This window comes from Anticarsia gemmatalis, chromosome 17 (genome assembly GCF_050436995.1).
Source record: "Anticarsia gemmatalis isolate Benzon Research Colony breed Stoneville strain chromosome 17, ilAntGemm2 primary, whole genome shotgun sequence".
NCBI lineage: Eukaryota > Metazoa > Arthropoda > Insecta > Lepidoptera > Erebidae > Anticarsia > Anticarsia gemmatalis.
The window spans coordinates 6,261,543-6,286,042 of record NC_134761.1 but is presented as its reverse complement, the minus strand read 5'-3'; the positions used below and the strand labels follow the sequence as shown (position 1 = coordinate 6,286,042).

The 24,500-nt window shown below is 32.7% G+C and overlaps 7 protein-coding genes across 16 annotated transcripts; 4 read left to right on the top strand and 3 right to left on the bottom strand.

Moving 5' to 3' along the window:
• Positions 1-566: 566 nt before the first annotated feature.
• On the top strand, positions 567-3,525 carry LOC142979862 (maspardin-like). Its single transcript, XM_076125075.1, has 5 exons — positions 567-803; positions 956-1,196; positions 1,361-1,590; positions 1,805-2,053; positions 2,498-3,525. Exons 1-5 carry the CDS (start codon positions 705-707, stop codon positions 2,642-2,644), a joined length of 966 nt encoding a protein of 321 aa, XP_075981190.1. The 5' UTR covers positions 567-704; the 3' UTR covers positions 2,645-3,525.
• On the bottom strand, positions 3,501-7,768 carry Stoml2 (stomatin like 2). The gene is made up of 8 exons (XM_076125074.1): positions 7,640-7,768; positions 7,434-7,550; positions 6,867-7,074; positions 5,619-5,807; positions 5,152-5,307; positions 4,719-4,834; positions 4,086-4,214; positions 3,501-3,911 (listed from the first exon to the last, which is right to left on the bottom strand). Exons 1-8 carry the CDS (start codon positions 7,685-7,687, stop codon positions 3,651-3,653), a joined length of 1,224 nt encoding a protein of 407 aa, XP_075981189.1. The 5' UTR covers positions 7,688-7,768; the 3' UTR covers positions 3,501-3,650.
• Positions 7,769-7,864: 96 nt separating this feature from the next.
• LOC142980036 (uncharacterized) lies at positions 7,865-11,113 on the top strand. The gene is made up of 9 exons (XM_076125307.1): positions 7,865-8,726; positions 8,813-8,931; positions 9,106-9,225; positions 9,562-9,766; positions 9,994-10,115; positions 10,236-10,326; positions 10,445-10,490; positions 10,696-10,902; positions 10,991-11,113. The coding sequence occupies exons 1-9, from the start codon at positions 8,414-8,416 to the stop codon at positions 11,019-11,021; spliced, it is 1,254 nt and encodes a 417-aa protein (XP_075981422.1). The 5' UTR covers positions 7,865-8,413; the 3' UTR covers positions 11,022-11,113.
• Positions 11,114-11,642: 529 nt separating this feature from the next.
• Positions 11,643-14,060, top strand: LOC142979751 (peptidyl-prolyl cis-trans isomerase 6-like). Its single transcript, XM_076124886.1, has 4 exons — positions 11,643-11,909; positions 12,488-12,695; positions 13,320-13,504; positions 13,709-14,060. The coding sequence occupies exons 1-4, from the start codon at positions 11,817-11,819 to the stop codon at positions 13,838-13,840; spliced, it is 618 nt and encodes a 205-aa protein (XP_075981001.1). The 5' UTR covers positions 11,643-11,816; the 3' UTR covers positions 13,841-14,060.
• Positions 14,053-15,300, bottom strand: Ttc19 (tetratricopeptide repeat domain 19). The gene has a single exon (XM_076124885.1). The coding sequence runs from the start codon at positions 15,038-15,040 to the stop codon at positions 14,057-14,059; it is 984 nt and encodes a 327-aa protein (XP_075981000.1). The 5' UTR covers positions 15,041-15,300; the 3' UTR covers positions 14,053-14,056.
• Positions 15,301-15,769: 469 nt separating this feature from the next.
• Positions 15,770-21,223, top strand: LOC142980138 (transmembrane protein adipocyte-associated 1-like). Of its 2 annotated transcripts, none has more exons than XM_076125456.1 (6): positions 15,770-16,155; positions 16,225-16,520; positions 16,807-17,064; positions 18,535-18,721; positions 19,195-19,324; positions 19,598-21,223. In XM_076125456.1, the coding sequence occupies exons 1-6, from the start codon at positions 16,073-16,075 to the stop codon at positions 19,763-19,765; spliced, it is 1,122 nt and encodes a 373-aa protein (XP_075981571.1). In that variant the 5' UTR covers positions 15,770-16,072; the 3' UTR covers positions 19,766-21,223. The 2 variants fall into 2 exon arrangements, with proteins under 2 accessions (XP_075981571.1, XP_075981570.1); XM_076125455.1 differs by having other exon boundaries at positions 19,595-21,223.
• A 228-nt stretch (positions 21,224-21,451) lies between these two features.
• Positions 21,452-24,441, bottom strand: LOC142980134 (serine/threonine-protein kinase PRP4 homolog). Of its 9 annotated transcripts, none has more exons than XM_076125444.1 (3): positions 23,817-24,441; positions 23,526-23,731; positions 21,452-23,263 (listed from the first exon to the last, which is right to left on the bottom strand). In XM_076125444.1, exon 3 carries the CDS (start codon positions 23,204-23,206, stop codon positions 21,506-21,508), a length of 1,701 nt encoding a protein of 566 aa, XP_075981559.1. In that variant the 5' UTR covers positions 23,207-23,263; positions 23,526-23,731; positions 23,817-24,441; the 3' UTR covers positions 21,452-21,505. The 9 variants fall into 9 exon arrangements, with proteins under 9 accessions (XP_075981559.1, XP_075981560.1, XP_075981562.1 ...); XM_076125445.1 differs by having other exon boundaries at positions 24,073-24,441; XM_076125447.1 differs by having other exon boundaries at positions 24,165-24,441.
• Between the last annotated feature and the right edge of the window lie 59 nt (positions 24,442-24,500).

The following is a 24,500-nucleotide window of genomic DNA, read 5'->3' as shown; positions in this document are numbered from 1 at the left end:
TGTTTGTCTTCTTTCCCTTAAAAACTGCTATTATTCCAATACTATTTTTTTGCTTACTATTGCTGCTGCTGTATGCTTAGAAACTGAATAAGAATGGAACATTTTATCTTGCTAACATACAAATATTTTGCTTCTCGTTAATGCAGAGGCAGTGAGTAATTAAACTGGTCTTATTTGTAAAAACGTTGGCAAATCCCATTGTCAACTCACATCGTGCGATTTTTTTATAACTTATGCCAGAAGAAGAACTATATTATTTACATAGCTAAGACCCAGTCCCTGTACCCCTAACATGTCTTCAAGCCTCTAAGCTTTAGTTATCTATCCACAATGTGACCCTTTGGCATAATGATGTGCGATAATACTATTGCAATAGAGTGCCTCAACACATTACTACGGACTTTTAGACCTCTCGAATATTCTTGATGATGCGCTAAAGAGAGAAATAATAATAAATTTATGTATTTATAATAAAAATTGCACGTAACGACATCTGTGGTTTTAATCAGATTTTTTTACTCTTTTTATCATTTTTTATTCTGGCAAGAACCCGTGTAAAAAAATAGTTTTGACATTTACACGAGACGTCATTTCCAATACGTACGTCATTTCATTAAAAATAAATACGAAGGATTTTTGATTATGTTTATCAATATATTATAGGGAACAACGTCGTGTATTTTGATATAGAGATAATAATAAAAATGAGTTGTGTAAGCGAATTGTCGCAGTCAAACGAATATCTAAGTTTTAGAAGCAGTATTCCTTTGAGAAAAATAGTGGTGGACTCAGACGGAGCAAAGGTAAACAAACTTTATCAATTCTGTTTTATCTAAATAGAAGATTGGATAAATGTTACTTGAATATCAATGTGTACATGACCTGCTTTTTTGTCAATGACTTCCTAATTACCTGCATTGCTTTCTTTAGTACAAAATGTCCTCTAACTTTCTAGGCATGGAGAATATTCGACAGTGGTCCAAAATCTGTTACCTGCCCTTTGATATGTCTACCGCCAGTATCTGGGACTGCAGACATATTTTTCAAACAAGTGATGGGGCTTGCTTCCCGAGGGGTCCGTGTAATAGCTGCAGAACCTCCACCATACTGGAACATTAAAGAATGGTGTGATGGTTTCAAAAGACTGATTGATTACCTTGAACTCGACAAAGTTCACATTTTTGGCGCCTCCTTAGGTTAGTAATCACACAAGTGTTATCAGTTTAATAATAATTTAAATGAAGCAATTTATATGATACATGTCATACTACTTATGAAATAGTTACTAAGTGTCAGATTACTACGGTCTTTAGGTGAACTTTTGTAATGCTACTGTAAAGATATTTTTATTGGTTTTTAGGTGGATTCATAGCTCAGAAGTTTGCAGAATTAACCAGCAATTGTCCTCGTGTTGCCTCATTAGTACTCTGTAACACTTTCACAGACACTACTGTGTTTGAATACAATGACTCGTCAGCTCTCTTTTGGCTTTTACCTTCACTAGTACTTAAAAGAATGTTAATGGGCAATTTCACCACAAACAAGGTTGACAGGAGAATGGCTGAATCTATTGACTTTATGGTTGAAAAAGTAAGTATGAATTTTAACTACAGTATGATGTACACACTTGTAATTATTGTGAAACAATTTATGAAAGTGTCTGAGTTTACTGCAACTAGTAAAGTAATAAACCTACTACTGATAAAGGCATGCATTTAAACTGAATAATGTATGTTTGTAGTACAACAATCATAACTTTTATGTGTTTAATGCAGAAATTAATAAATTATTTTTTGTTTTACAGCTGGAATCTCTCACACAATCAGAACTGGCATCAAGGCTGACCTTAAACTGCACACCTTGTTATGTAAAGCCCCAAGTACTAAACAACATTCCTATCACAGTAATGGATGTATGGGATGAAAGTGCTCTAAGTTCTCGAGTTCGGGAAGACCTATACAAGTCATATCCTCATGCCAAACTGGCACATTTAAAAAGTGGTGGCAACTTTCCTTATTTAAGCAGAAGTGATGAAGTGAACTTGCATTTACTAGTAAGTATATCAATATAAATATATAAAACTTTTCCATTACTGAGTGACTCACTGACTAATGGACAGACAACACACAGACAAAATTACTGAGTGTAGAGAGCTGGAATTTCTTATGAAGATTCCTTAAGAAGTGTAGACAAGCACTAAGTAATTTTTTGCAAATTCCCCCAATTTAAATTCCACACAGGCCAAGCCGCAAGCGAAAAGCTAGCATTTAATATTCTGTAAACCTTGAATGTCACATCTACATATCTTAAACAAAGAGTCTACAATTCAGGCAAAGTTGACTCATACAATAAATATCAATGCTAATGAGTGTGTGTACTTTCATGTCTTAATACTCTTTATACTAAGGAAATAGATTGTGACCTTATCACCACATGTAATTTATACTTTATTACAATGTTCTACATAAATTGATTGTAAATGAATTCTTTCTTACAGATACATTTACGTAAATTTGATGGTTCAGAACAGTCTGCGTCGTATCTCAGTCTTCACAAGATGCCTGCGCCAATAAATACGAACCAACCTGAAGAAGGCACAGTCAGTTATTTTAATCAGAGAGAAAAATATGTAAAAATTTCCTAAAATTGATACAGCAAGCTCTAGAATAAGTCTGATTTTCCTAACTTTTGTAGATATAAAATAAAAACGTGTTATTTACTGTTTATATCCTTTTTATGATAATACTGTCATGTAATCTTCAGATTAGATCTAGATGAATATCATGTATTTTCAAAACAGGTTTTGTTCATGAAAAAACATTCCAGACACTATTTGTGTTAAAATAAGGTATAAATTTGATTGTAGTTACACTCCTAGCTAGAAACCAAGATACAGACAAGAATATATTAATGTCTACCTGGATTGTATTGCATATGCATATAACATACACTTATACCTACATTTCTGGACCTCATAAAAATGCTAATACATGCGAAGTTGGTCTTTTGATAGATATTATCAATCTGTCTATTACTATTTTGGCTATGTTTGGATTATAATTATAGTTGAAAATGTAACCTAATAACTATATGTATGGATGATATGTGCCAAATTTCATGACAATATATTAATGGTGTATAAAACTGTGTGGTATCACCAAATTATTGAATGATCGGTATTTAAGTCTAAACTAAAAAATGTGGTTTATATTTTTATAGTGTTTTTGGAATTTAAGAATTAAGGGATTTATGTAAATGTAAGTAGTTAGGAGATGGCTTTATAAAAAATTGGAATAGTCACTAAAAGTAAAATAAAATGTATTTATGATAATTAAAAAGATTTATTTTTGTTTTTTAATGAGTTATTTAACAATAAATAACTTAAATGACCAACTAATGAGATATGATTGTATTTTAAAAATATTGCATATCTGTACATAAATGTTACATTTCTTCACTTTTGTTACACTTGGAACTGACTGTATTGTACAATATCTGAAAATAAATGCTTCTTATTGCAAATTATTGTTCCGCTTTCATTCAGAACTATGACCTAATGCACCAAAATACACAACAAAGTTTCATAGCTACATCTGATGAAATGCAGAGATAATTCTTAATAACTTCAATGACAGGTACTAGTAACAGTTCTATGTGTCCTTTTCTAACTTATGTAACTGTTGATCTTTCTTCTCTTTCTGAGCCTGTAAAGCTTTTTCTCTTTCTTCGTCGTCTGAGAAGTATTCAGCTAAACTGTCATCTTCATAGGGGACAGCTTGGCCGGCCATTGTGGAACCTTTCTCTGTTAGCGCGTTGAGCTTGACTAGAGGATCATCGTATGCGATATCTTCCGCCTGAAGTTTAGCAGTTTGAGCATTGTGTGCAGTCACTGTTGAATATATTGACATAGCCTGAAATGAGATTTAAAAAAGTGAGTAAATAGGTAACTTGATTTTATCCATTCTAATAAAAACATAACAAAGTTGGTTAATGTACGAATTAATAAATCAAAAAATCTAAGTATATGACAGTAAACAGTATATGGCACCATAAAACTTTAGGTTAATAATAAATATAATTATTACCTGAGCAACTAAATTAGATACATCTCCGGCATTGGCTGGCAGAATAAGAGTGTTGTTTGTCCTCGCTAGCTTGTTGAATGCAGCCACATACTGCTCGGCTAATGTCAATGACGCAGCATACTTGCTATCCTGTAGTTACAAAAAATATACCAATTTATTAGAACCACGAAAAAATGTACAAATTCGCTGACTGCCTAAACAAAACGCCTTTCTACTCATAACGCCTCTGGCTTCAAAAGGCCTATAGTTTTTTCCACACTAATTAGGGAAGGTTCATATCTGACGGAAAATGAGTCGGGCCTAACTTAATTTGTATGGGCCTCGCACTGCATCATCGGTTGAGTGTGAACAGTCGAGTGCTTTTTATACATTTGTCTGTTCTGGCGTTACGCGACCGATAATACGTTCCGTCAGATATGAACCTTCCCATATTTGTGTGATGTGATGCAGTCTGATGTTTCAGTTCTAATTATGAGCGAGGTCATGGAGACGTAGTCTACACACCAAAGTCTAATACGAAATCTAGAAACAAAAGTTTAAAAGATAATGTGTTGGTGGTTCGTTGACATTGGTTAGTAGGCTACATAATAGTAATTTAAAAATATATTATTCTTATGGAAAATAGTAACTTACTTTTTCGGACAGTGCACTACCAACGAGCTTCAGTCCTCGAGCACGCGCCTCAGCTACGGCGAGCATGGCTTGCGCCTCTCCTGACGCTTTATTTATTTGCTCTTGTTTCTCAGCCTCTGTAAAATGACAAAATTCAATGTTAAGTTCAGTGTTAAGACATTGATAAGCCAATATCGTAATTTTTAATAACATTCTCTCTCTCCCTTTCTTGCTTGCTTTGTATACTGTTAGATATGTGGAAGAAAGGACAACCATTAAAACTGCTGGCTGGGTTTATTTAGATTAAACAAATAATTGACAATCCACCTGTCAGGCTGCATAGGCCTTTTTACACAGACCTAGAAAAGTATAGGTGTACGGACCTCAAGGACTTTCCTAAAGCCTTATTCTAATACGGAATTGCTTGACGAAAATCATTGCTTGATTAGCTTACCTGATGCTAAAATCCTAGCTTGACGTTTTCCCTCCGCGACGTTGATATCGGCAGCTCGCACACCTTCAGACTCGAGAATAGCGGCTCGTTTCCTACGCTCTGCTTCCACTTGCATCTGCATAGCTTCATGTACACGAGTTGGCAGTTTTATATCACCTGAAAAGTGTATTGTGAAATATTAACCAATGCTGGGCAAGGGTCTCCTCCCCCCAAAAATGTGAAAAGTTTTAGCAGTCATTAAGGCTTTCAAATATTTTTATCAATTGAAAATTTATGATTCTTTAAGAATAATAATTATGGCCTATTATACCGTGATTTATCATAATCAGGAAAAAAATATGTACATGAATTTATACATAGTGGTCCCTGCTAACAAGAATAATATAAAAGTGGTCCCAGGCTAAGAAAAGGTTGGGAACCCCTGCTTTAAACCAATAACCATTCTAGTAGAATACACTTATACTTACGAATTTCATAACGAAGACAGGTAATGCCCCAAGCTTCGCTGGCCTTGTTAATAGCATGGACAATAGACACATTCAGAGATTCTCTCTCCCTGAACACTTTGTCTAGAGATATTTGACCAAGTTCAGAACGCATAGTGGTTTGAGCCAACTGTGTGATGGCAAACTCAGGGTCTTCCACACCATATGATGCTGTAATAGAATTTATTCATTAAGTTAATAATAAAAGTATTAAATAGTTGTATTATGTATTTAATTTGTTAATATTATAAAATTGTAGAGTTTGTATAGTTGAATATCCGAATTTCAGGAATTACTGGTGTGAATTGAAAAATTATTTTACTGTTGGATAGCCTATTATTGAGGAAGGCTATAGGCTATATAAAATCACGCTACGACCGATAAGAGCAGAGTACCAGTAAAAAAAATTACAAAAGAGGGGAAAATTATGACCCATTCTCTCTTATGTCATGCAAGCAAAGTTCGCGTATCAGCTAGTTTGTTAATAAAGTGTTAGGTATTTCAAAAGTCCATTTCAGGTGCACACTATCTGTACTGCATATTATATTGATTAGCAGAATAATTCAATATACCAATTATCATGATATCATCTTGTTACTTAGTTGTTTTTCCTTCAAAAGTAAGCAGGTAGCTGTGTAACTACCTAATTTTAAGATAATAATAAAATAGGCACTCCTTATTTCATGGAAAATGGGGCTTCATAATTAAATAATAATTATGTTGCAATATTATAGAAACACCTAAAAGTTATTTTGGTTATAATTGTTTATAAACCAAAGATAATCTTATCATACAAGAGTATAATTTAGGTAATTGAGGACAACATCTTTTTTTAAAAAGAACTTGAATCTGATAAACATAGATGCAGTATGAAGCAAACACAGAATAAGCTTATTGAGAAATGGATAAATGATTAACTATATAAAATAGTACTACACTCATACTAATCTAAATTTTTTCAAATATTTAGAAGTTTTTTATGGATTGTTATATTTATAATTATCATATATTGCTTGAACTGTGAAGGAAAACATTGTTATGCAATCTTGCATGCCTGAAATTTCTTTAGAACAATTCTTGAAGGTATGCAAACATGTGCTTGTCCAGAGTGATAGTCTCAAAGCCTAACCCCTTCCTCATTATGGGAGGAGACCTTTGCCCAGCAGTGGAACATCAATGGGTTAATCTATAATTTATTTATATTTAAATTAAAAGAATGTAATAGCTTACCTAAGTATGGATCAATAATACGAAGATAAAGAACTCCGTCAATACTCAAAGTGACGTTGTCAGATGTGATGGCACTCTGTTTAGGAACATCTATCGCTATTTCCTTCAAACTTTGAACATATTTGATTTTGTCCACAATAGGCCATAGCAGGTTCAAACCTGGCTCTAGTATTCTGTGAAATTTACCCATACGCTCCACAATCCATGCCTGTAAAAGAGGAAATGAAATAAAGTAAGTAATCCATGATCTATCCATTATTTTTTGGATTGAAAACAGTAGACTACACTTGATAGCTCTTTTTCAAAAACAAAAATCATATGGAGTAATTTTTGTCAAATCGGTTCAGCAAATTTGACGTGAAAATCGATGGCAAAATCTTACGAATTTTTAGCATTTATTATGTTAAAAGCTTTATATATTATATCTATCAGTTAAGCTTTACTACCGTACTACGCTTTACTACTGTTTTTTTTTTATCTAGATATTTACAAGCTATTGCTCATATCTGTTGACTAGAAAAGCAGTTCTAATTTCAGCGAATACGCGGTTACAACAGAATTACATACCTCTTGTTGTGGAACAAACATAACTATAGTATTTAATGGAGTGGTTGATCTGCTCCTTGTAGCTGTTATACTATATAAAACTCGGGCATTGTTTTGATATTCCGAGTTAAAAACACTCTGAAAACAATAGATAGGTGATAAGGTTATGTACCATTAGCCAAATCCAATAATATTATGTAAATAAAATTTTGAGAACAAGTACACACCCGTAAAGGAAGGGCCTTGGAGAAAAAGTATCTGGATCGAGTGAACATTTTTAAATATTTAAAGTATAATGGTGAGAATTTTCACTTTCCATTCCATAAATTCGCTTTTTTTGAGAGACTATCTATCTGCCTTCAAATTGAAATGAAATGTCAAATTTATATCTGAATCAAGTGATGTATCGATTTTTTTATACCAATATAACTAAGAAATTTAATTTAGGCGATTAAAGTAGGTAATAAAAAAAAATTTAATAATTTGTCTCGAATGAACTCATGGATACTTAACCTTAAACTAACTTCTTCTATGATATATAGACAGAAAATAGGTACGGCTATCCTTAAAATATAATTTAGGTACCTAGGTAGTTTATTCAGTCAAGTGTCCCAACGCGACGCAGTGACGCGTAGTGCGCTTCCCATGTTTTTTTTCTATTTTAATACTTGTTTCTTTAATTTATTTTTTATATATTTGTATATAATTAGTAAGTTTATTGGTGTTAATTAAAAATGTAATTGTAAATATTATCTTAGAAATGGATGTGAGATCAATAAATACCTAACTAAAGTGTCCCAACTATAATCCAATGTTGTTATTTCAATGACGGACGGATGTCATAAACTGACGGCTCGACAAACTACCAACATTGCGAATAGTTGCTAAGCGGTAAATACAAAATGTTTGATCAATAACACAACATCGCAGTAACACGCATTAGTTTTTGTGATTCTTACAAATAATGAAAGTTACCGTCAGTTATCGTTAATATAAGAACAATGGATAATACATCTACAATATACAGTAATAAGACGTCCATCTCTAATAATAGTACAAGTACTGACTCGAGTTTAAACATTTCAGCAAAACTGAGAAGGCTGAGGATAGAAGAAAGTATTCTGATACAAAATTTAAGCAAAAGTTCACCTTTGTGTTCTCAAAATGATAGTGAAGTGATATCAGGAAACTATATAACGTCCAATGAGTTTAAACAATTCTTAGCAGACACGAGAAATTCTTGTAACGAACTGAAACAGTTATTTCAAGATCTCAAGGCCAGTACATCTTCCAAAGAAGTTATAAAATCTTTGGGTTAGTATTTGACAACAATTAATATTATTTTAAAATAGATTTGTTCATTGATATAGTGTCAACATTTTTAACAAATATATTTGTAGATATTGATGACATCAAGAAGAATACACTGGAATTGGAAAACAACATTAAATCATTTAAGTTACGTCTCCACACAGAATTAATTAAACTGAAATCTGCTGAGCGACAGTTAAATCAAAAGGTATGATGACAATAACCATAATTGCACATTAAATCAAGTCTTGTTATTATGTACCAATCCCAACATTTCCACCAAGGAAACGATACTGAAGAAGGCTAGAGGGTGTTTTGGATTTAGAAAATGTATTGCCGTTCAAAGATTTGCTTAACTTATTTGTATTCTGCTTTTTTACAGTTGAACGATCCTATTGCTACTAACTATTTAAAAAGGAAACCAAAAATAAAAACAGCAAAATACACGGAACTGGTGCCGAGTCCGGTGAAGTCAATGATGACATCTCCACTGAAGTGTTCAGTAAGTCTTCCCAGACCCTTATTTCCATTCATTTCCAAGCAGAGGTACCAACCATCGCAATTTTGTCTGGACAGTCCTGATTGCCAAATTGCCCTCCATTATGAAGACGCCAATGTATTTTTTACCGACTAGCAATCACTTGATCTTCGATTAAAGAATACATGCGGCGATTTTCGGCGACATTTCTTTAGCTTATTTTTATTTAAATAGTTTAATAATATAATCTAATTGGACCACGTAAACTCTTTCTAGTGTGGTAGGTAATTTTATAACACGGTATTTTTTGTTTATTAATTAATCTAGGTACTTAACGGTGTCTTCAATGTAATATTTTAGGAAGTGCAAGATTTTCAAGAATTTATGAGAACAAGCAAAAATCGTTACGGTGGTTGGGACGAATATCACCATAACATCTTTATCAATATGTGGCTGAAACATTTTGAAACTGAAAGCAATATATTTTTAGAAGAAAGTTTGTCTGGAATTAGGAAGTCAGTGGAGTTTACATTGTTTATACAGGACCTTATGCCAAAACTACTAGGTAATTGTCATATATTATTTTTATGTTAGTTTAACGCTCTTTTCTGATTACACTGTTGAATACCTAAGTGAAATTTAATCTCCATGGATTTGGATCTGACATTTTTCAAGACCACATAAACACTACATAAACACACTAAGACCCAGGTCTAAGCGCGTAACAATAGTATTTATGTAAGCATAAAAAAAACTTTGGAATATTTTTCATTCTCTGCTTTTTTTATTCAGGAGTAAGTGAAGAAGAAGTCGCGTCACATATTCAATGGTATTCCAAGTATCTACATTTAAAGGATCGTCAGCAAAAAGCAATTGAGAAGTGGCGAAGTAATAGGAAAATGATGAAGCCTTGTGTAAGAACATTCTTCTCATTTTAATAACGATTTTAATTATTATTAGTTATTCCGTTTTTACTCGATCACTACATTTGTGTTGTGTCGTTTTGTGAGCAAGCAAGTTTTCTTATTTTCTAGATAGAAAAACAGACTGAGCAGGTGAGTGTCGCCAAAAACGGAGATATCAAAAAGAGGATCCGTATCAATCGTGGCCATTCCAAAAACATCGGTAGGTCATTTAACATTCAATTCATTATAGCGCGTGTGAGCAGTATATGGACCTACACTACCCACACATGTAGATAAAGCTATTGTGCCTTAAATAGATATCCTGTTCTCTATTACAGATAAATTAAATTCTGAAGATGGAGTTGTAGAAAATGATGAAGTTCGGTAAGCGTAAAGTTAATATTATTTTGTTACTCATAAAAGAGGTAACGTTTCCCTCAGTAAAACTATTTTTTTGTGCCAGCACTCAAGGTCGAAGAAGGACTTCTTATGAATATGATGCTACAGTATAGAATTATCTCTAGAAATACGTGGTTCTATGAACCAGCTTCTCAATTACTTTAGCGTTTATGTAACGAACATATTTCAGGTGTTTCGCTAGAAAATGTCTTAGTGATGAATTGAGGTCAGAGTTTATAAATAAGAAATTCAATAGCAGTTTTGAAGAATACCATGGAACTGATAAACAAACAGCGTTACATTTCTTGAAATCGACTAAACAATGGGATATTAAGTGTTCCAGCAAGGACATCAACAACGAAATAAAAAACAATAACATCGAAAATATAAAGAAATTGTAAGTTTTTTTATAAGCTTGTCAAATTCATCTAAAATAACCATGGCCTGCAATGTTTTTAAAACTACCTAGGTATATATTTTTTCAGGGGTACTCCTACATGGAGAGCTGGTTTATAAAAAAAGGATGGATAATGCAGATATTTAGTTACATCGTCAAAGTCAGTGTCGGTTCTTGTACCTAATAAATACTATAAAAATATATCAGATCAAACTACCCAAGTGCTTTAATTTTTGCCCTTTTCCCCTAATTTAAACGCATAATGTTTACCAATACGTTTTCACCAATAATAGCAGTAAATATATAAATCAAAAAAGTTGAGATATAACAGCAGTTACAGCTGCAACCGCTGGGACACACAGAGCCAGAATAATACTCATAGGCATAGTATTTGATGTGTTAAGGATAAGCAGATTATATTATACTTTAAATTGTAGTAATAAAGATGACTTCTCCTGTGAAATGTACGTAATGGTAAATGGGAAAGGGACCGAAAAATAACATGTAGTTGAAGTAGTATACACGTACGTGACACTACATTTCGATGTGAGTTTTTTTTACCATTTATTTCCTATTCTAGAGTAAAGATGTCGCTCATTTTTATAATAGTTCAATAGCTAGAGGAAGGTACCTCGACCTAGGTACATCATATAAGTTCTTTATTTTGTTTGACGTTATCTGTGGTCACTGGCTATTTAGAATGACGTGTTCATCCGCTTTGACAGGAAACTGACGGAAGCGAGAAGCAATCTAAACTTCATTCTTCAATCGCTCGTTGCGTTGGCTTTTATTCGTTTGCCGGCTAAGAAGAAGGACACTAGTTTCACCGGCTAGTAAACTCTGCAATAATAATACAAAGACAGTACTGATAATTCGCAAAAATTATAAGAAAAAGATTTAAACTATTTCTAATCATGGGCGCTCTAGCTGCGGCTCTTGGTCTTCTGTTCCTGTTCTCTACGGCCCATTCAGATGAAGGTGCTAAAGGACCCAAAGTGACCCACACGGTAAGCATTATAGTCTGTCCATTGTGGTTTAATTTACCATTGTGACCTCGTAACGGTATAATTTAAAATGGCTTTTATAAGTTCATCACGGATGATCGGTCGGTGACCTGTGATGACGCTACAAGTTTTTGTGAGCCAAAAAGTAACTTTATAGCGTCAGCACCTTTATTTTTTTCTTCTTCTAGATTTTACTAATTGATCAGATACACCTATCTATTTTTGTTATCAGATAATATTATTTGTTTGTGACACATGTGCTTTCCAATTTTCGATAATATTTTATCAGAGTTCTAATAAATGTTATATTATGGCACATCTACTATAACATAAATATTTTTTTTCATGAAATTCAAATCTTAAAAGCATTTGGTATGTTTACAAAACATTGACGGAGCGTGTAATGGCCATCCATTCATGACTTAATTTTTTTTGTATATCAATATTAAGACTACAGTTAAAAAAAGTTAGTCATAAAGTCTTGTTTGATCTAGAAATAAGTTTGTATAATTTGTAAATACAATTTATGATTCTATACTAAGATTTTTCTCTGTATCTTATACAAAAACTTATTGTTTTAGGTCACATTTACATTGAAAATAGGAAATGAAAATGTTGGTGATGTTAAAATTGGTCTTTTTGGCAAGACTGTGCCCAAGACTGTTGAGAACTTCTTCCAACTAGCCCAGAAGCCCGAGGGAGAGGGTTACAAGGGCAGCAAATTCCACAGGGTTATTGACAACTTCATGATCCAGGGTGGAGACTTCACCAAGGGTGATGGCACTGGTGGTAAGTAAAAAAAAAAAGAATTTTAACATTATTTTCTATTATCTATATTCTCTGTTTTCTGCCCACCCCAATTGGAAAAAAGGTGTGTTATATGAAATGTTTATTATCATTGCAAGTGTTGTAATCAAAACTGCTAAAAAACTTGATTGGTTTGATAAGCAAACATTTTTATAGCACAAAGCAATTTAGTTTAATTAATTGGATAAAACTTGGACTACACAATTTTCAAAGTTGTTAAAGATTTTAGTTGTCATACATGTAAGGTGATAAACACTGTTATCATTTACATTCTTCTATTCTTAAATGACTTAGTATAAGATGTGATAATAATATTCCTCTTGATAACCTTTAATCTCATCTGAGACCACTCACAGCCAATCTATAATACTATTTATCTTGAGATGTTTTTTGATACTGTGTAAGTACAGTACATGTCATATAAATATACTATTTGTAATAAGTATATATAAATAAAAGAAATACATTTTAAAAATAAAATACAATTATATTTTATGATGTTAGCAAACAAGATTTTATGAAGGTGAACCAATCTTGTAGCAAATGTGGAACAAAAAATTCTTATTTGTCAAGTATTATTACTAATGAATATTAAAATGTTCACAGGACGCAGCATTTACGGCGAGCGTTTTGAAGACGAGAACTTCAAGCTCCGCCATTATGGCGCTGGCTGGCTGTCAATGGCTAACGCTGGCAAGGACACCAATGGCTCCCAATTCTTCATTACCACAACTAAGACTGGTTGGCTTGATGGCAGACATGTCGTTTTCGGCAAGGTCTTGGAGGGAATGGTAATAACAAATATTTAATTTATTAATTACATTATCAATATGTAATTATGCCACAGATGGTTAATAACAGACTGTTTAAATAACTATTGAAATTTTGGAGTAATTATAATCATAAGACTTTGTAAAATGATATTTCATTATTGATCAACTTTCTAGAATCATAACTTTTTTGTTCCATTCAATAATTAAATTTTTATTTTTCAGGACATTGTTAGAAAGATTGAAAAGACAACCACTGGGCCCAATGACAGACCTGTCAAGGATGTTGTCATCGCTGATGCTAAGGCTGAAGTAGTCGCTGAACCTTTCAGTGTCACAAAAGATAGTGCTGTTTAATTCTATGTATAGGAATATTATTATATTTTATACATTGCATTATCATTTTAAAAATGTTTACTTGTAAGAATAAATATTAGTTATTTTGTCTCAAATTGAAATAAGTATTAGTTTACTGTTTCATAAACATTGTGTTGATTTAATTCTCAATTTATTTTCCAGTGTATTAAATAAGTAAAATGCCAATACTATTTTTAGTAAAATAAAAGAGATTGTCTAACTTATATTTTTTATTTCTTGTAAACACATTTCAGCTTCATCCTTGATTTCCTTATTTTTTGTAGTGACTCCTAATCGCCATGCATAACCACAATGTTTTCTTGCTGTATCTAGGAGCTGCTTTTTGATGTAAGCTCTTCCTAAATTAACATACATGGCACCAACTTCATCCATACCCACAGCTTTAGCCAGTTCTATAGCTTCAGTCAAGTACTGTATGCTTTCATCAGTTTTGCCAAGTCTGTCACAAACAGTACCAATGTCATTCAACTGAATCACCAAATGTTCTTGTTCTACATCTGACACCTGTTTCATTCTATTTAATGATTTCACCATGAAATTTATGCCATCTTCACATCGGTTACAGTCAATAAACAACCTCCCGTACCAATCTTCAGTCAAAGCAAGGAGTTTATTGTTAACTTCACTGGGATCTTGTTCTACTGCTTTGTGTAGTTTCTCCAAGCACCATTCATAACCAAGCTGGGCAGTTGAATACTCTTTTTTTAAATGGCTAACTCTTGCCAGTTTTGCACTGAGGTGAATTACTCGTGCATCATCTTCAGTAGCCCCATCTGCCATTATTCTTTGCGTCACTGCAACAAATAACTGTTTCGCTTTGTCTAAATGCTCTCTTTGTAGAGCCAGGTTGGCCATTATATCATAGATATAAGTAATGCCCAGCTGGTGATGGATCTGTTGTGCTTGTCTTAATGCTACATGCAACAGTTGTTCAGCTTTCTCAAACTCTTCCCTCTGAATAAATAGAATGCAATGTTTGATAGTATGAATGAGTTCATCTTCAGCGGAGACTTTGTCTTTTTTATCGAATCCTAGCCATGTAAATAGCGAGAAACTCAAAATGTATGGTGCTGTAAATTCTTTTTTAGGTATATGCTTCACAGTTACTATTGGGACAGCTCTGAAATTGCCGCTGAACCGCGACAGCCTGCTCCAGAAATGTCTGCACCTGCTATACATTATTGGCAATGTTTATTTTTAATTTGTATGGCACTTTAGAAGGTATTGCATAACCTTAATATGTATCCGGTAAATATTACTTCCGTTTAAGAAGTAAGGATTTGGTTTTCATATCAGGATACATTAAATACCTCCAGTCTGTAAAGCAAATTTTATAACTTCTTTAAATATTTTTATTAAAGTTAAACCATTTGATTGAGTAGACTGAAATCACAGTAAACTTATGGAAAAGTTCAATTTTGACATTGAAAAATTATTGACTTTGACATTTTTGACAACGACAACTGACAAGATAAAGTTGATACAGGTAAAAAATAGGTTAATAAGTAAAATAGTATGTACACAAATAGTATCTTACCAGGGCCCAGGGGTTACAGACAGACCTACGCAGATCTAGCTAGTCAATAAAATTCTGTTACAATTATTCATATAATAACGCTATATTCATATGTGTTGCTAATGAATATAGCCACATCGCTTCGTTTCAATTGTAAAAAAAACTTTATAAGGTCGGAGTCACATTGTAATAAACTGATTTCATCCAATGAATACAGATAGAAACATAAAAGACTATATTTTCTTATTAAGTCGTATACTTTGTTATCCTTAATAAATAAATAAACAGGTTCATATTAATTCAACAAAATTATAGCTAGACTTGCTATACAACGCGTTATGCATTGCGTTTAGTTCATACATTTTAGTGCGTCATTTTCTGCATTATTTTCTCACTCTCTGTCAATGTCATTCTTCAATGTAGGTAGCGACGAATGAGTGAATAAAAAAGAATTATTTTGCACAATAATTTTATCTCGTGGTGTGATCATTTATTAGTGTCGTCATTGCAAATTGAATTAGAAAGCGAGCGAACTACTAGGAAAGAAACGAAGAGTGTATGTTTATAATGATAGGACTAAGTTGACGTAACAGTGGCCTATTCCAATAACTTGATTATTGGAGTAATGCTGCCACGGGCTCAAGACGCTTTCGTAACAAACTAAATGGCAAAACAGTAGAAACAAACAAATAAAAATGGCTAATGGCTCGGATTTTCCTCCTGTTAAAGAGGATACATTTTGTAAACATGTTTTATATTACGAGATAAATAATTCTTGGTACGTAAATGTTCTTCGTCCTTGTATTTTTTTGCGTGTTTTTGTGTTCACGGTGTTGTTTCTTCGCAGGGTCCGCATTTGGGATTTGATTATTTTGATACCGAATGCTTTGTTTGTGCTGTTCTTAGTGGTAAGGTTTAACAAGGCTCAGTTGAAATTGCGCGCTACAAGTAGCCCTATATTCCTGACGTTTTATACATTGGTCTGGGGCAATGTGATCATAAGTCTGGTGCGATGTGCTGTGTCTATGACTGTGAATGCAGCAATACCACTTGGTGGGCTTGTGGACAAGATCCTATGGGTCATGGTCAGATTCTTTCTACTTGCCACTGAGATGAGTGTTGTTATATTTGGTTTAGCATTTGGTAAGTATCCTTGTTTATATTTCATACAAGTTCATAGATTGTTCAATAAGAAAAGTATTGTGTTATACTAGTCTTTTTAGGACATTGTTATTGTCCTAAAACAAAACTTTCACTCTTTTTTATTTTGTAGTTCAGATAATAATGAATAACCTTGAGAAAATCTTTATTCAAGCATAAACAATAGTCTTAGAGCTATAAAAACATAAATCATTGTCAAACTGATTCTTGGTAGATATGTAAACAATTGAACATGTATTTAATGTGACTATTGATTTTTAATTTTCAGGTCATTTAGACAGTCGCAGCAGTATCAGATATGTGTTACTGGCCACTTCTCTCATATCCCTTGCTTTTACTGTAACACAAGGCACTCTTGAGATTGTTATGCCAGATGATATATTCCACATTGACACCAGAGATTATGACCTTTTTGGACATGGAGGCATGCTATTCTGGTTCACATCTTCTTTAGTCTTTGCTCTGATCTACTTTTTAATATTACTTCTGCCATGGATCCCGTTAAGGGAATATTTGGCCTTACCAAGTGAGTATTACTTGAATTTAGACTATTCTAATTTTATTTATTTGTTACACTAAATTACAGAGCAACCTTGAATAAAAATAGAAACATTATGATTAAACAGTCTTATCAGAATCTTATAAGACAACAAACCTTCCTTATCTTCTAAAACCCAAATAGGACAATATCATTTTTCATTATCACTTGCCCAGGAAATCACTCACCCATAGTGCACAAAAATGCTTTTTTTAATAAATGAGGTAAACAGTGTGAAGTTTCTACTTCTATTGATATAAACAGTATATCTAAACAATTATGTAATGATTATGTTTACTAAAGTATAATATTAATATAATTGGCCATTATATTGAGTAACCATGCAATTAGAGAACAATTCTTTATTAATTATGAACATAATTTGTAATTGTTTTACTGTTAGTACAAGATTGCTTTTGCTTTACATACTGCATAGTATTTTTATGATAACGAGACAGTTATTGGCATTGTTTCCTCTTCCTCTTATCATTATTTATGAAGTATAAAGTGTAGAAACAATAACTTGTGCAGGTCTATCCATCATTAATTTATAGGCAAATGTCATAGTGATTATTTTGTTTATGATTTATATATCTCAGATGTATCTTGAAGTAAAGTTCAATTTATCAATGTTGCCAACTTCTTCCCTGCTTTCTTTCGATGTTTATGAAACTATTTACATTTGCAAAATACAAACACCTGACAACATAGCTATTTCCTTATTAAAGAAGTCTTGATCATATCTTTGAAAACACATTTACCAAGAATCAAGTCCCACCCTGATTGAATTGATTGTTAATATTATAAACTTATTAGAAGGTATTATTAGTTTATCCATAAGATTAAAGATTCTATATAAACCATTTGATTATTATCTAGTTGTGAATGTGATGAGATCATCCCAACAATAAAACTTGTTAGTCACTTTATTGTATTTAATGCTATAGAATTTGATCTAGAGACAGTTAATAATACTGACTCTTAAATATCAAGACAACCAATAATAGTTTATGTATAAGTATAATTTAATAATAAAACATAGATAAATAATAACTCACAAGATCTAGAGATAATTTACAAACTGCCACAGACTTGTTTTACAAGAGACATTTATTAAAAAAGATGTTAGTATAAATATTTACTAGTATGAAATACTAAGATAAATGTTATAAACATTGGTTCATCTAAAGATTCTAGATTCTTTAACCCTGATTGCAGTATGGCTTCAAGTACCTCAAAGCTAATAATAACATTCTAAGTTGTCAAGGCCAAGCTTTGTATGCATAAATGTTCATTTTCTTTAAATAAAATAAAGTATGGCAATGATGATTTTACTAAGGTATATTTTTAACAACATACTCCTTTCTTCTCACTGTCTTCTTAGATATAAAAAATAAAAAAGAACTCTTTTAAATTGAGTAATAAATTGTCTATACCTATTTTGTTTTTAATTTCCAGCGAAACTTTCGTTCTACATTTACGTGCTTTTACTGGCGCTACTCGACACGACCCAGGCGGTCGGGGCCGGCTTGCTCGCGTGGGGCAACATGCAGTCTGGCCTATGCGTCGTCGACGTCACCACGTGGCTCTACTTCTCTCTTTACACTCCTCTTGTCTATCATACCTTCCTCAGCGAATTTTTCAGGTATTTGTAAAAGAAATCACATTATAAAAACGCATATGTATATGTATGGGCGAGATGATGAATATTAAATGTTATGCACTGGGTCACAAATGTGGGTTAGCAGTAAATACGACGCCTCCTATGCATAACAATGTAGTGAAATAAATACATGCTTATTTGGAAGCGTATGCTAAGTATTCTTCCGCACTTACTAGCGAGACATTTCGCAAGCATTCTATAAGAACATGACGAACTGAATATTATTACATTCCTCTAACTTAAAAGGAATCTTCTTAAACTTGATGCATGATAGATGTTGTTCAGTATAATTTTTTTTTAACTTACATTGCGTGGTTTATAACAGTCGGCGGCCACCGGAACCAGCAGAACTCCATCTTGCTAGTTTCAATGTCCGCCGCTAGGTGTCGTGGTCATTGTTCACAAATAAATTAATTTAAAATGTTTATTTTAGTTTTGCTATTGTATATTTCCAGTGTGTCTCAACCAAGCATCATGTTCTCGTACAAGGCTCAGATGGATGAGCCTATGGACGACGATCAGGTCTCGTTGCCGCACCAACAAAGCTTCAGTTCACTCAAAACAGATTCTGACTACATTTATCAGGTAATATCATCATTTTTAGTTGCGAATTGTAATTAAAATGAAGTGTGTTAGTTTCAATTAATAATTACATCGGCAATTATAGCGCAACAAGGCCATCGGTGATTTGCGTGTGTTTATATAATTTATTATTACTGGTAAATCGGAAGCAGCTTGCATCGTTGTCTCTCTAAAACTCTCTACTAAAACTTTGTTATTTTAATCTTATATATTTTATATTATATATAGATATTTTAGTATTTATGTATCACTAAAACGTTATAAATTTTTCAGCAGAGCAACAGTGTGTACGACAGCACATTATTCGAAGCTGGCGGGACCACTCCCATGAACCCAGTATACAGTGCGTCGTTGCAGAGCCCCGACTCGATAGCGTCCGGGCAGTCTATAGACATTGGTGCCCCCACCTCTGGCTTCCAAAGCCAAAACATGCTCTCGACATAACAGCCACGGCACCGCATGTGCTCATCATTGTGTTATTCAACTTCACACATCCAAAGAAACATTATTAACTATATAACTAGAGTCGCGTAACGATAGGTTTAAACAGAGATATTAGTAGTTAGATGATATTATTTTCTACATTAAATGAATCTCAACTCTTTTTTATATTTACCAACATGTTTGCATACCATTTACTTTGTGATAGGTAAAGCCAGTGATCAAATCGAATAACTTGAGACTGCATTTCATCCCATATCTTCTAATAATACCTATAAATTCATCGTGTAATGGATCCATCCATAAGATTTTGACATTAGATTATATCATAGCTGTTATATTGTAGATTTATTATAAAAAAAAGTTGCTGTGACAGTAGTGACTTGTCTTGTGATTTATATTTTAGTTGCCTCGTTCTGTTTTAGACACTGCAACGAAAGAACTTAAAAAGTTGTACTCAAGAGTAAAACAAGAAAATGTTTTGGAAAGGACACTAAAATATTCTGTAGCACCTGTGATTGAAATATATATTTGTATGACCAATTAATTAACCCTTATTTCATTCAGTGATGTCTGAGTTTATTTGTTTATAAGGTAATTGAAGCAACTAGTTGTAAAGTCAGTGTTTTATGTTGACCATATCATTTCATTATGTTATCGAATCGAACATATCTGATGGTTCATCAGAATAAAGCAATTTCACATAGTGGTGTTCATTTTCAATGTATTTCTGTACTTAGTTATAATCGGATTGTGATTAGAACAGCACATTGTCATGTATTAGTCAATTGTAACACAACTCATTACCGCAGTATTAATACTTTACGACGAGTATTACAGAACTGTTGAGAGTGTGTACTGTGAAATGTGCTACAGATACTTTATTGTAAGAGATAAGTTTACTATTTGTGTGATTGATTGATACAATATATTGGTTTATATTATCGTACTGTGATGCATTATTTCTACTTATTTGTTATGATTATTTTTTTGGATGAAATATAAATAGTGTATAGAAAAACTGAAGAGTAAGGCAGGTTTCAGACATGAGGGAATATTGTAATTAATAATTTGTCTGGAGCAGCATTTTCATTATATTTTATCTGTGCTTAGATTATTTTTCATTTAAATATAAGAACTCAGCTCTAAAAATAAAAGATATAAAAAAAATAAAACGTTAATTCCTGGCTGACCTTTTGAATGAAAATTAATCTGTATTATGTGATGTTGCTGTGCTCCTCTAGACAACATACAGATGGTAATTTTCTCATAGATATAACATCAATGTCATTGAGTTTTAGCTATTTGCCTGTATCAATTTTGTTACCAATGTTTCTCACAAATATTTCCCACCTTAAAAAGATTTTATATTTGAGTATGTAAGTTGAATAAAAAAATGTTTTTTTAAAACACTAAAACGCTGTATATAATAAGCCTATTTATTTTTCCAACATCTAGTTTATTATATGTTCGCTCATTTTGGTTTTGTGATTAAAGATATACTCAGAATTAGTCATGGTGTGAAGTGGTCATGTCAATTTTCTATACTGTATCAGTTTTTTTTTTATTGACTACCGAGTCAATTTTCCTTTAAATTGTGATAGTCCATTTTAAAACTTTAAGTGATATTTTGGTTGGTGGCGTATATTTTTGTTGTTTTCGTCTATTAGAAGTTAATAAAATAAATACTTTTATTGAAAAATTGTTTTAATTATATTAACCTTTTGTAACAATATAAAGTTTTTATTTAGGATCTTTTTCTAAATCTTCGAAAATGAAAGGATGCTTTAAGCAATCAGTAACAGACAATCTCTGACTAGAATCTAGCATTGTCATCTTATCAAGTAGATCTTTGAGCTGTACTATTTTCTTCTCTTCCCGAGCAGATGCATTCTTATAGGCTTTCTTAAGCTCATGGCCCAAATCTCTAATAGGAACAATGTTGCTCAATTCAACTACTTTTTCTCTGCCAGTGAACTCATCTTTCTTATGAAGAAGGAAATTATTATTGTAGTTGAAGTGCTGGTCCTTAAACTTCCCTCTCTTTATCATTTTACTAGAGAATTTGCCCTTTAAGTCCATAAAACATTTTAGCATTTTATTGTTGGAACTTCCAGTAAACAAAATTTTACCAGTAGCCATTTCATAAATAGTGCAAGCTGTTGACCATATATCAACACTATGTTTGTAGGACACACCTAATATGATTTCTGGGGCTCTGTAAAATCGCGAGACAAGATAAGGAGTAGGTTCATTATCATCTATTTTGCAAGCAGATCCAAAGTCACACAGTTTTAATACATTTTTCTTTTCATTGACCAAAATGTTATCTGGTTTGATGTCAGCGTGAACAATACCAAGTTTCCTCAGCAGTCTAAGAGCCAACAGTAGCTGCCTGCTGTAGCTTATCAAGGCCTTCATGTTGATGCCATGATGTCTACCATACTTCTTGATGACTGCCCTTAAATCCATATGGAGAGATTCAAGTAATATGCACAAGTGACCCTTATGCATAAAATGGCCGATTAGTTGAACACAATGGTATTTATTAGTAGGATCAGCGTCCCTTATTTCTCTTAGTATTGCAATCTCCTTTAAACTTGTCCTGTACATCAAGTCATTATTTCTGACTATCTTTATAGCATAGTAGTCATTTCCATCGCCGAGGTCCTGAACTCTTACAACATTGGCAAAGACTCCTTGTCCCAATATGCCTTTGATTGTATATTTCTTGTGTATAATATCTCCCACTCTGATGTTGTAGTATCCCTCTGGGTCATCCCAGTTGTCTGTTAAATTTAAATTAGCATCATTGCTGCCTTGTGTTACACTGTCGGCTTCAACCTTTGATACAAATTCATCTTTTTCTGAAAACATGTCTGTTACTTCTTTTGAACTTTGCTGATTTTGAGTTGCCTGGATGGTTTTGTTTTCATCAGATTTGTCATCAACTTTTGTTTCAACATCTTTGCTTGTGTCAGCTGAAGCATTGAATTTTTCTAAGAGTTGTTTGCGCTGCTGTCTTCTTTGTTCTATAATAGTTTCTTCATCTTCTGATTCAACTTGTGCATTATCTAGCTCTGGTGAAGACAGGTGTGCAGATTTCTTTTTAGATATGTTTGACTTATTATCATTTTCTTTATGAATTCTTTTTAACTTTATATCAGAGGCATATTCATCTCTGGAATGTCGTCGTTTCTTAATATTTTTGACTTCATTGTCAGAGTATTTTACTATCTTTTTTAATTCTTGTTTCAAAGATTCTCTTTTTTTTATCAATTCATCTAGGGTTGAGGTATTTTTGGTTGGTAATGGAGGTGTTTTGGACTCCATTTGGGGGTATTTGTGTTCTGAATATTTAGATCTAGGTTTAGATCTCACTGATTCTGTTTCCTTGGAACGTCGTGATGATTTACTTTGGCGACTGTAACTTTCGGACATCATGAAGACTAATGATTTAGATTAGCATAATATAATCGCTGGAAGAATTGTTCCACTTATCTGTAAAGACAGAATATAATTATTTTTCATGAAAAGATATGTAATACTACTGAAGCCAATAAAAAAAATGGATTGAAGTAGAAAAGGTGTAATGATTATCGGTTTGAATGCATTTAAAAGCTTAGCCTGTTGTCACTTTCATGAATGTTGTTTAGCAGCCATTTTTGTGTACTGTATAGAACTAAGGGCTGATTTGTACAACCCTCATGAAGTTGACTGTTGCTATCTATACATAATTATTGTTAACTATATCTTTGATTACATTTCCACCCTGCTATTATCATCAGGTCCAACATTACTCAGTGGTGAATACTTTTCATGTTGATTGTTGACCTCTCATCCCACACATCCTTCTGTTCATGACACATATTTGTCCAGTCATATTGTCCACTGATCTGTGTCACTTTACAGATCCGTCCATGTTTATCTATTTGTAATGGACGTCAAATCATAATCTCTATGTGCTAGCTAGAAAAAATATAGTGATATATTAGTGTCACCATACATTTATACTTTGAAAAATAATAAATAATCTGTCATTACTTATACTGACAGAAAGCGTGTTTGAACAGTCCTCATAGCATGATAGTCTATAGACAATGCTGAATACAAAGTAATTAATATTTACTTTATATTGAGCATCAATCGTACATGATTATAAAGGTTTAAATCATAGTCTCCAAGTAAATATCATGATATGGGCACTGGTAAGCATGTAACTGTGTAACATAGGAAACCTAAAGCAGTTATTGATTCTTAATATTCATGGTGGTTTCGTATGTTACACGGGTCTCGTTAACTTTCACAACCTCATGAATCATTTAGTTTGCATTTATTATTTTCAAAGAAACATGATTCATCAATGAGTTCAGTATTTCTTCACTTTATAAAAGATAACTACGTAATTGGTTCACACTCGTTTTCTAAATCTTTAAAATAAAATTACTTCGACATAAGTCCGTCCACTACAGTTATGTTAATTGTTGTAATCTTGTTCAATAAATAGAAAAATATAAATTTACATCTTCACGTAAACACCTCCATTTGTATTACGTCATTGTCAGTTTGTCAATGTTACATGGAAGATTTTTAATTTGACAGATAATATATACTATTCAGTAAACGTAAAGATAATAAGAATTCTATTCTCTTTATATCAGTTGTTGCGCTTACTTCTACATCGGCCTAAGACACTTGCGATATAATATAATAATAGATAGGTAACTAAAAAATCTCT

Bases quoted from the DNA above. Each gene is read 5' to 3' on its own strand.
- LOC142979862 (XM_076125075.1), top strand. From the start codon at position 705: ATGAGTTGTGTAAGCGAATTGTCGCAGTCAAACGAATATCTAAGTTTT. The intron at 804-955 runs GTAAACAAACTT...CTAACTTTCTAG, and splicing joins TGGACTCAGACGGAGCAAAG to GCATGGAGAATATTCGACAG. The intron at 1,591-1,804 runs GTAAGTATGAAT...TTTGTTTTACAG, and splicing joins TTGACTTTATGGTTGAAAAA to CTGGAATCTCTCACACAATC.
- Stoml2 (XM_076125074.1), bottom strand. From the start codon at position 7,687: ATGTTCACTCGATCCAGATACTTTTTCTCCAAGGCCCTTCCTTTACGG. The intron at 4,835-5,151 runs GTAAGCTAATCA...GTCATTTTACAG, and splicing joins AGCTAGGATTTTAGCATCAG to AGGCTGAGAAACAAGAGCAA. The intron at 4,215-4,718 runs GTAAGTTACTAT...TTGTAACTACAG, and splicing joins GTAGTGCACTGTCCGAAAAA to GATAGCAAGTATGCTGCGTC.
- LOC142980036 (XM_076125307.1), top strand. From the start codon at position 8,414: ATGGATAATACATCTACAATATACAGTAATAAGACGTCCATCTCTAAT. The intron at 10,491-10,695 runs GTAAGCGTAAAG...AACATATTTCAG, and splicing joins GTAGAAAATGATGAAGTTCG to GTGTTTCGCTAGAAAATGTC. The intron at 10,903-10,990 runs GTAAGTTTTTTT...ATATTTTTTCAG, and splicing joins ATCGAAAATATAAAGAAATT to GGGTACTCCTACATGGAGAG.
- LOC142979751 (XM_076124886.1), top strand. From the start codon at position 11,817: ATGGGCGCTCTAGCTGCGGCTCTTGGTCTTCTGTTCCTGTTCTCTACG. The intron at 12,696-13,319 runs GTAAGTAAAAAA...AAATGTTCACAG, and splicing joins CAAGGGTGATGGCACTGGTG to GACGCAGCATTTACGGCGAG. The intron at 13,505-13,708 runs GTAATAACAAAT...TTTATTTTTCAG, and splicing joins GCAAGGTCTTGGAGGGAATG to GACATTGTTAGAAAGATTGA.
- Ttc19 (XM_076124885.1), bottom strand. From the start codon at position 15,040: ATGTATAGCAGGTGCAGACATTTCTGGAGCAGGCTGTCGCGGTTCAGC.
- LOC142980138 (XM_076125455.1), top strand. From the start codon at position 16,073: ATGGCTAATGGCTCGGATTTTCCTCCTGTTAAAGAGGATACATTTTGT. The intron at 17,065-18,534 runs GTGAGTATTACT...TTTAATTTCCAG, and splicing joins GGAATATTTGGCCTTACCAA to CGAAACTTTCGTTCTACATT. The intron at 19,325-19,594 runs GTAATATCATCA...TAAATTTTTCAG, and splicing joins ATTCTGACTACATTTATCAG to CAGAGCAACAGTGTGTACGA.
- LOC142980134 (XM_076125443.1), bottom strand. From the start codon at position 23,206: ATGATGTCCGAAAGTTACAGTCGCCAAAGTAAATCATCACGACGTTCC.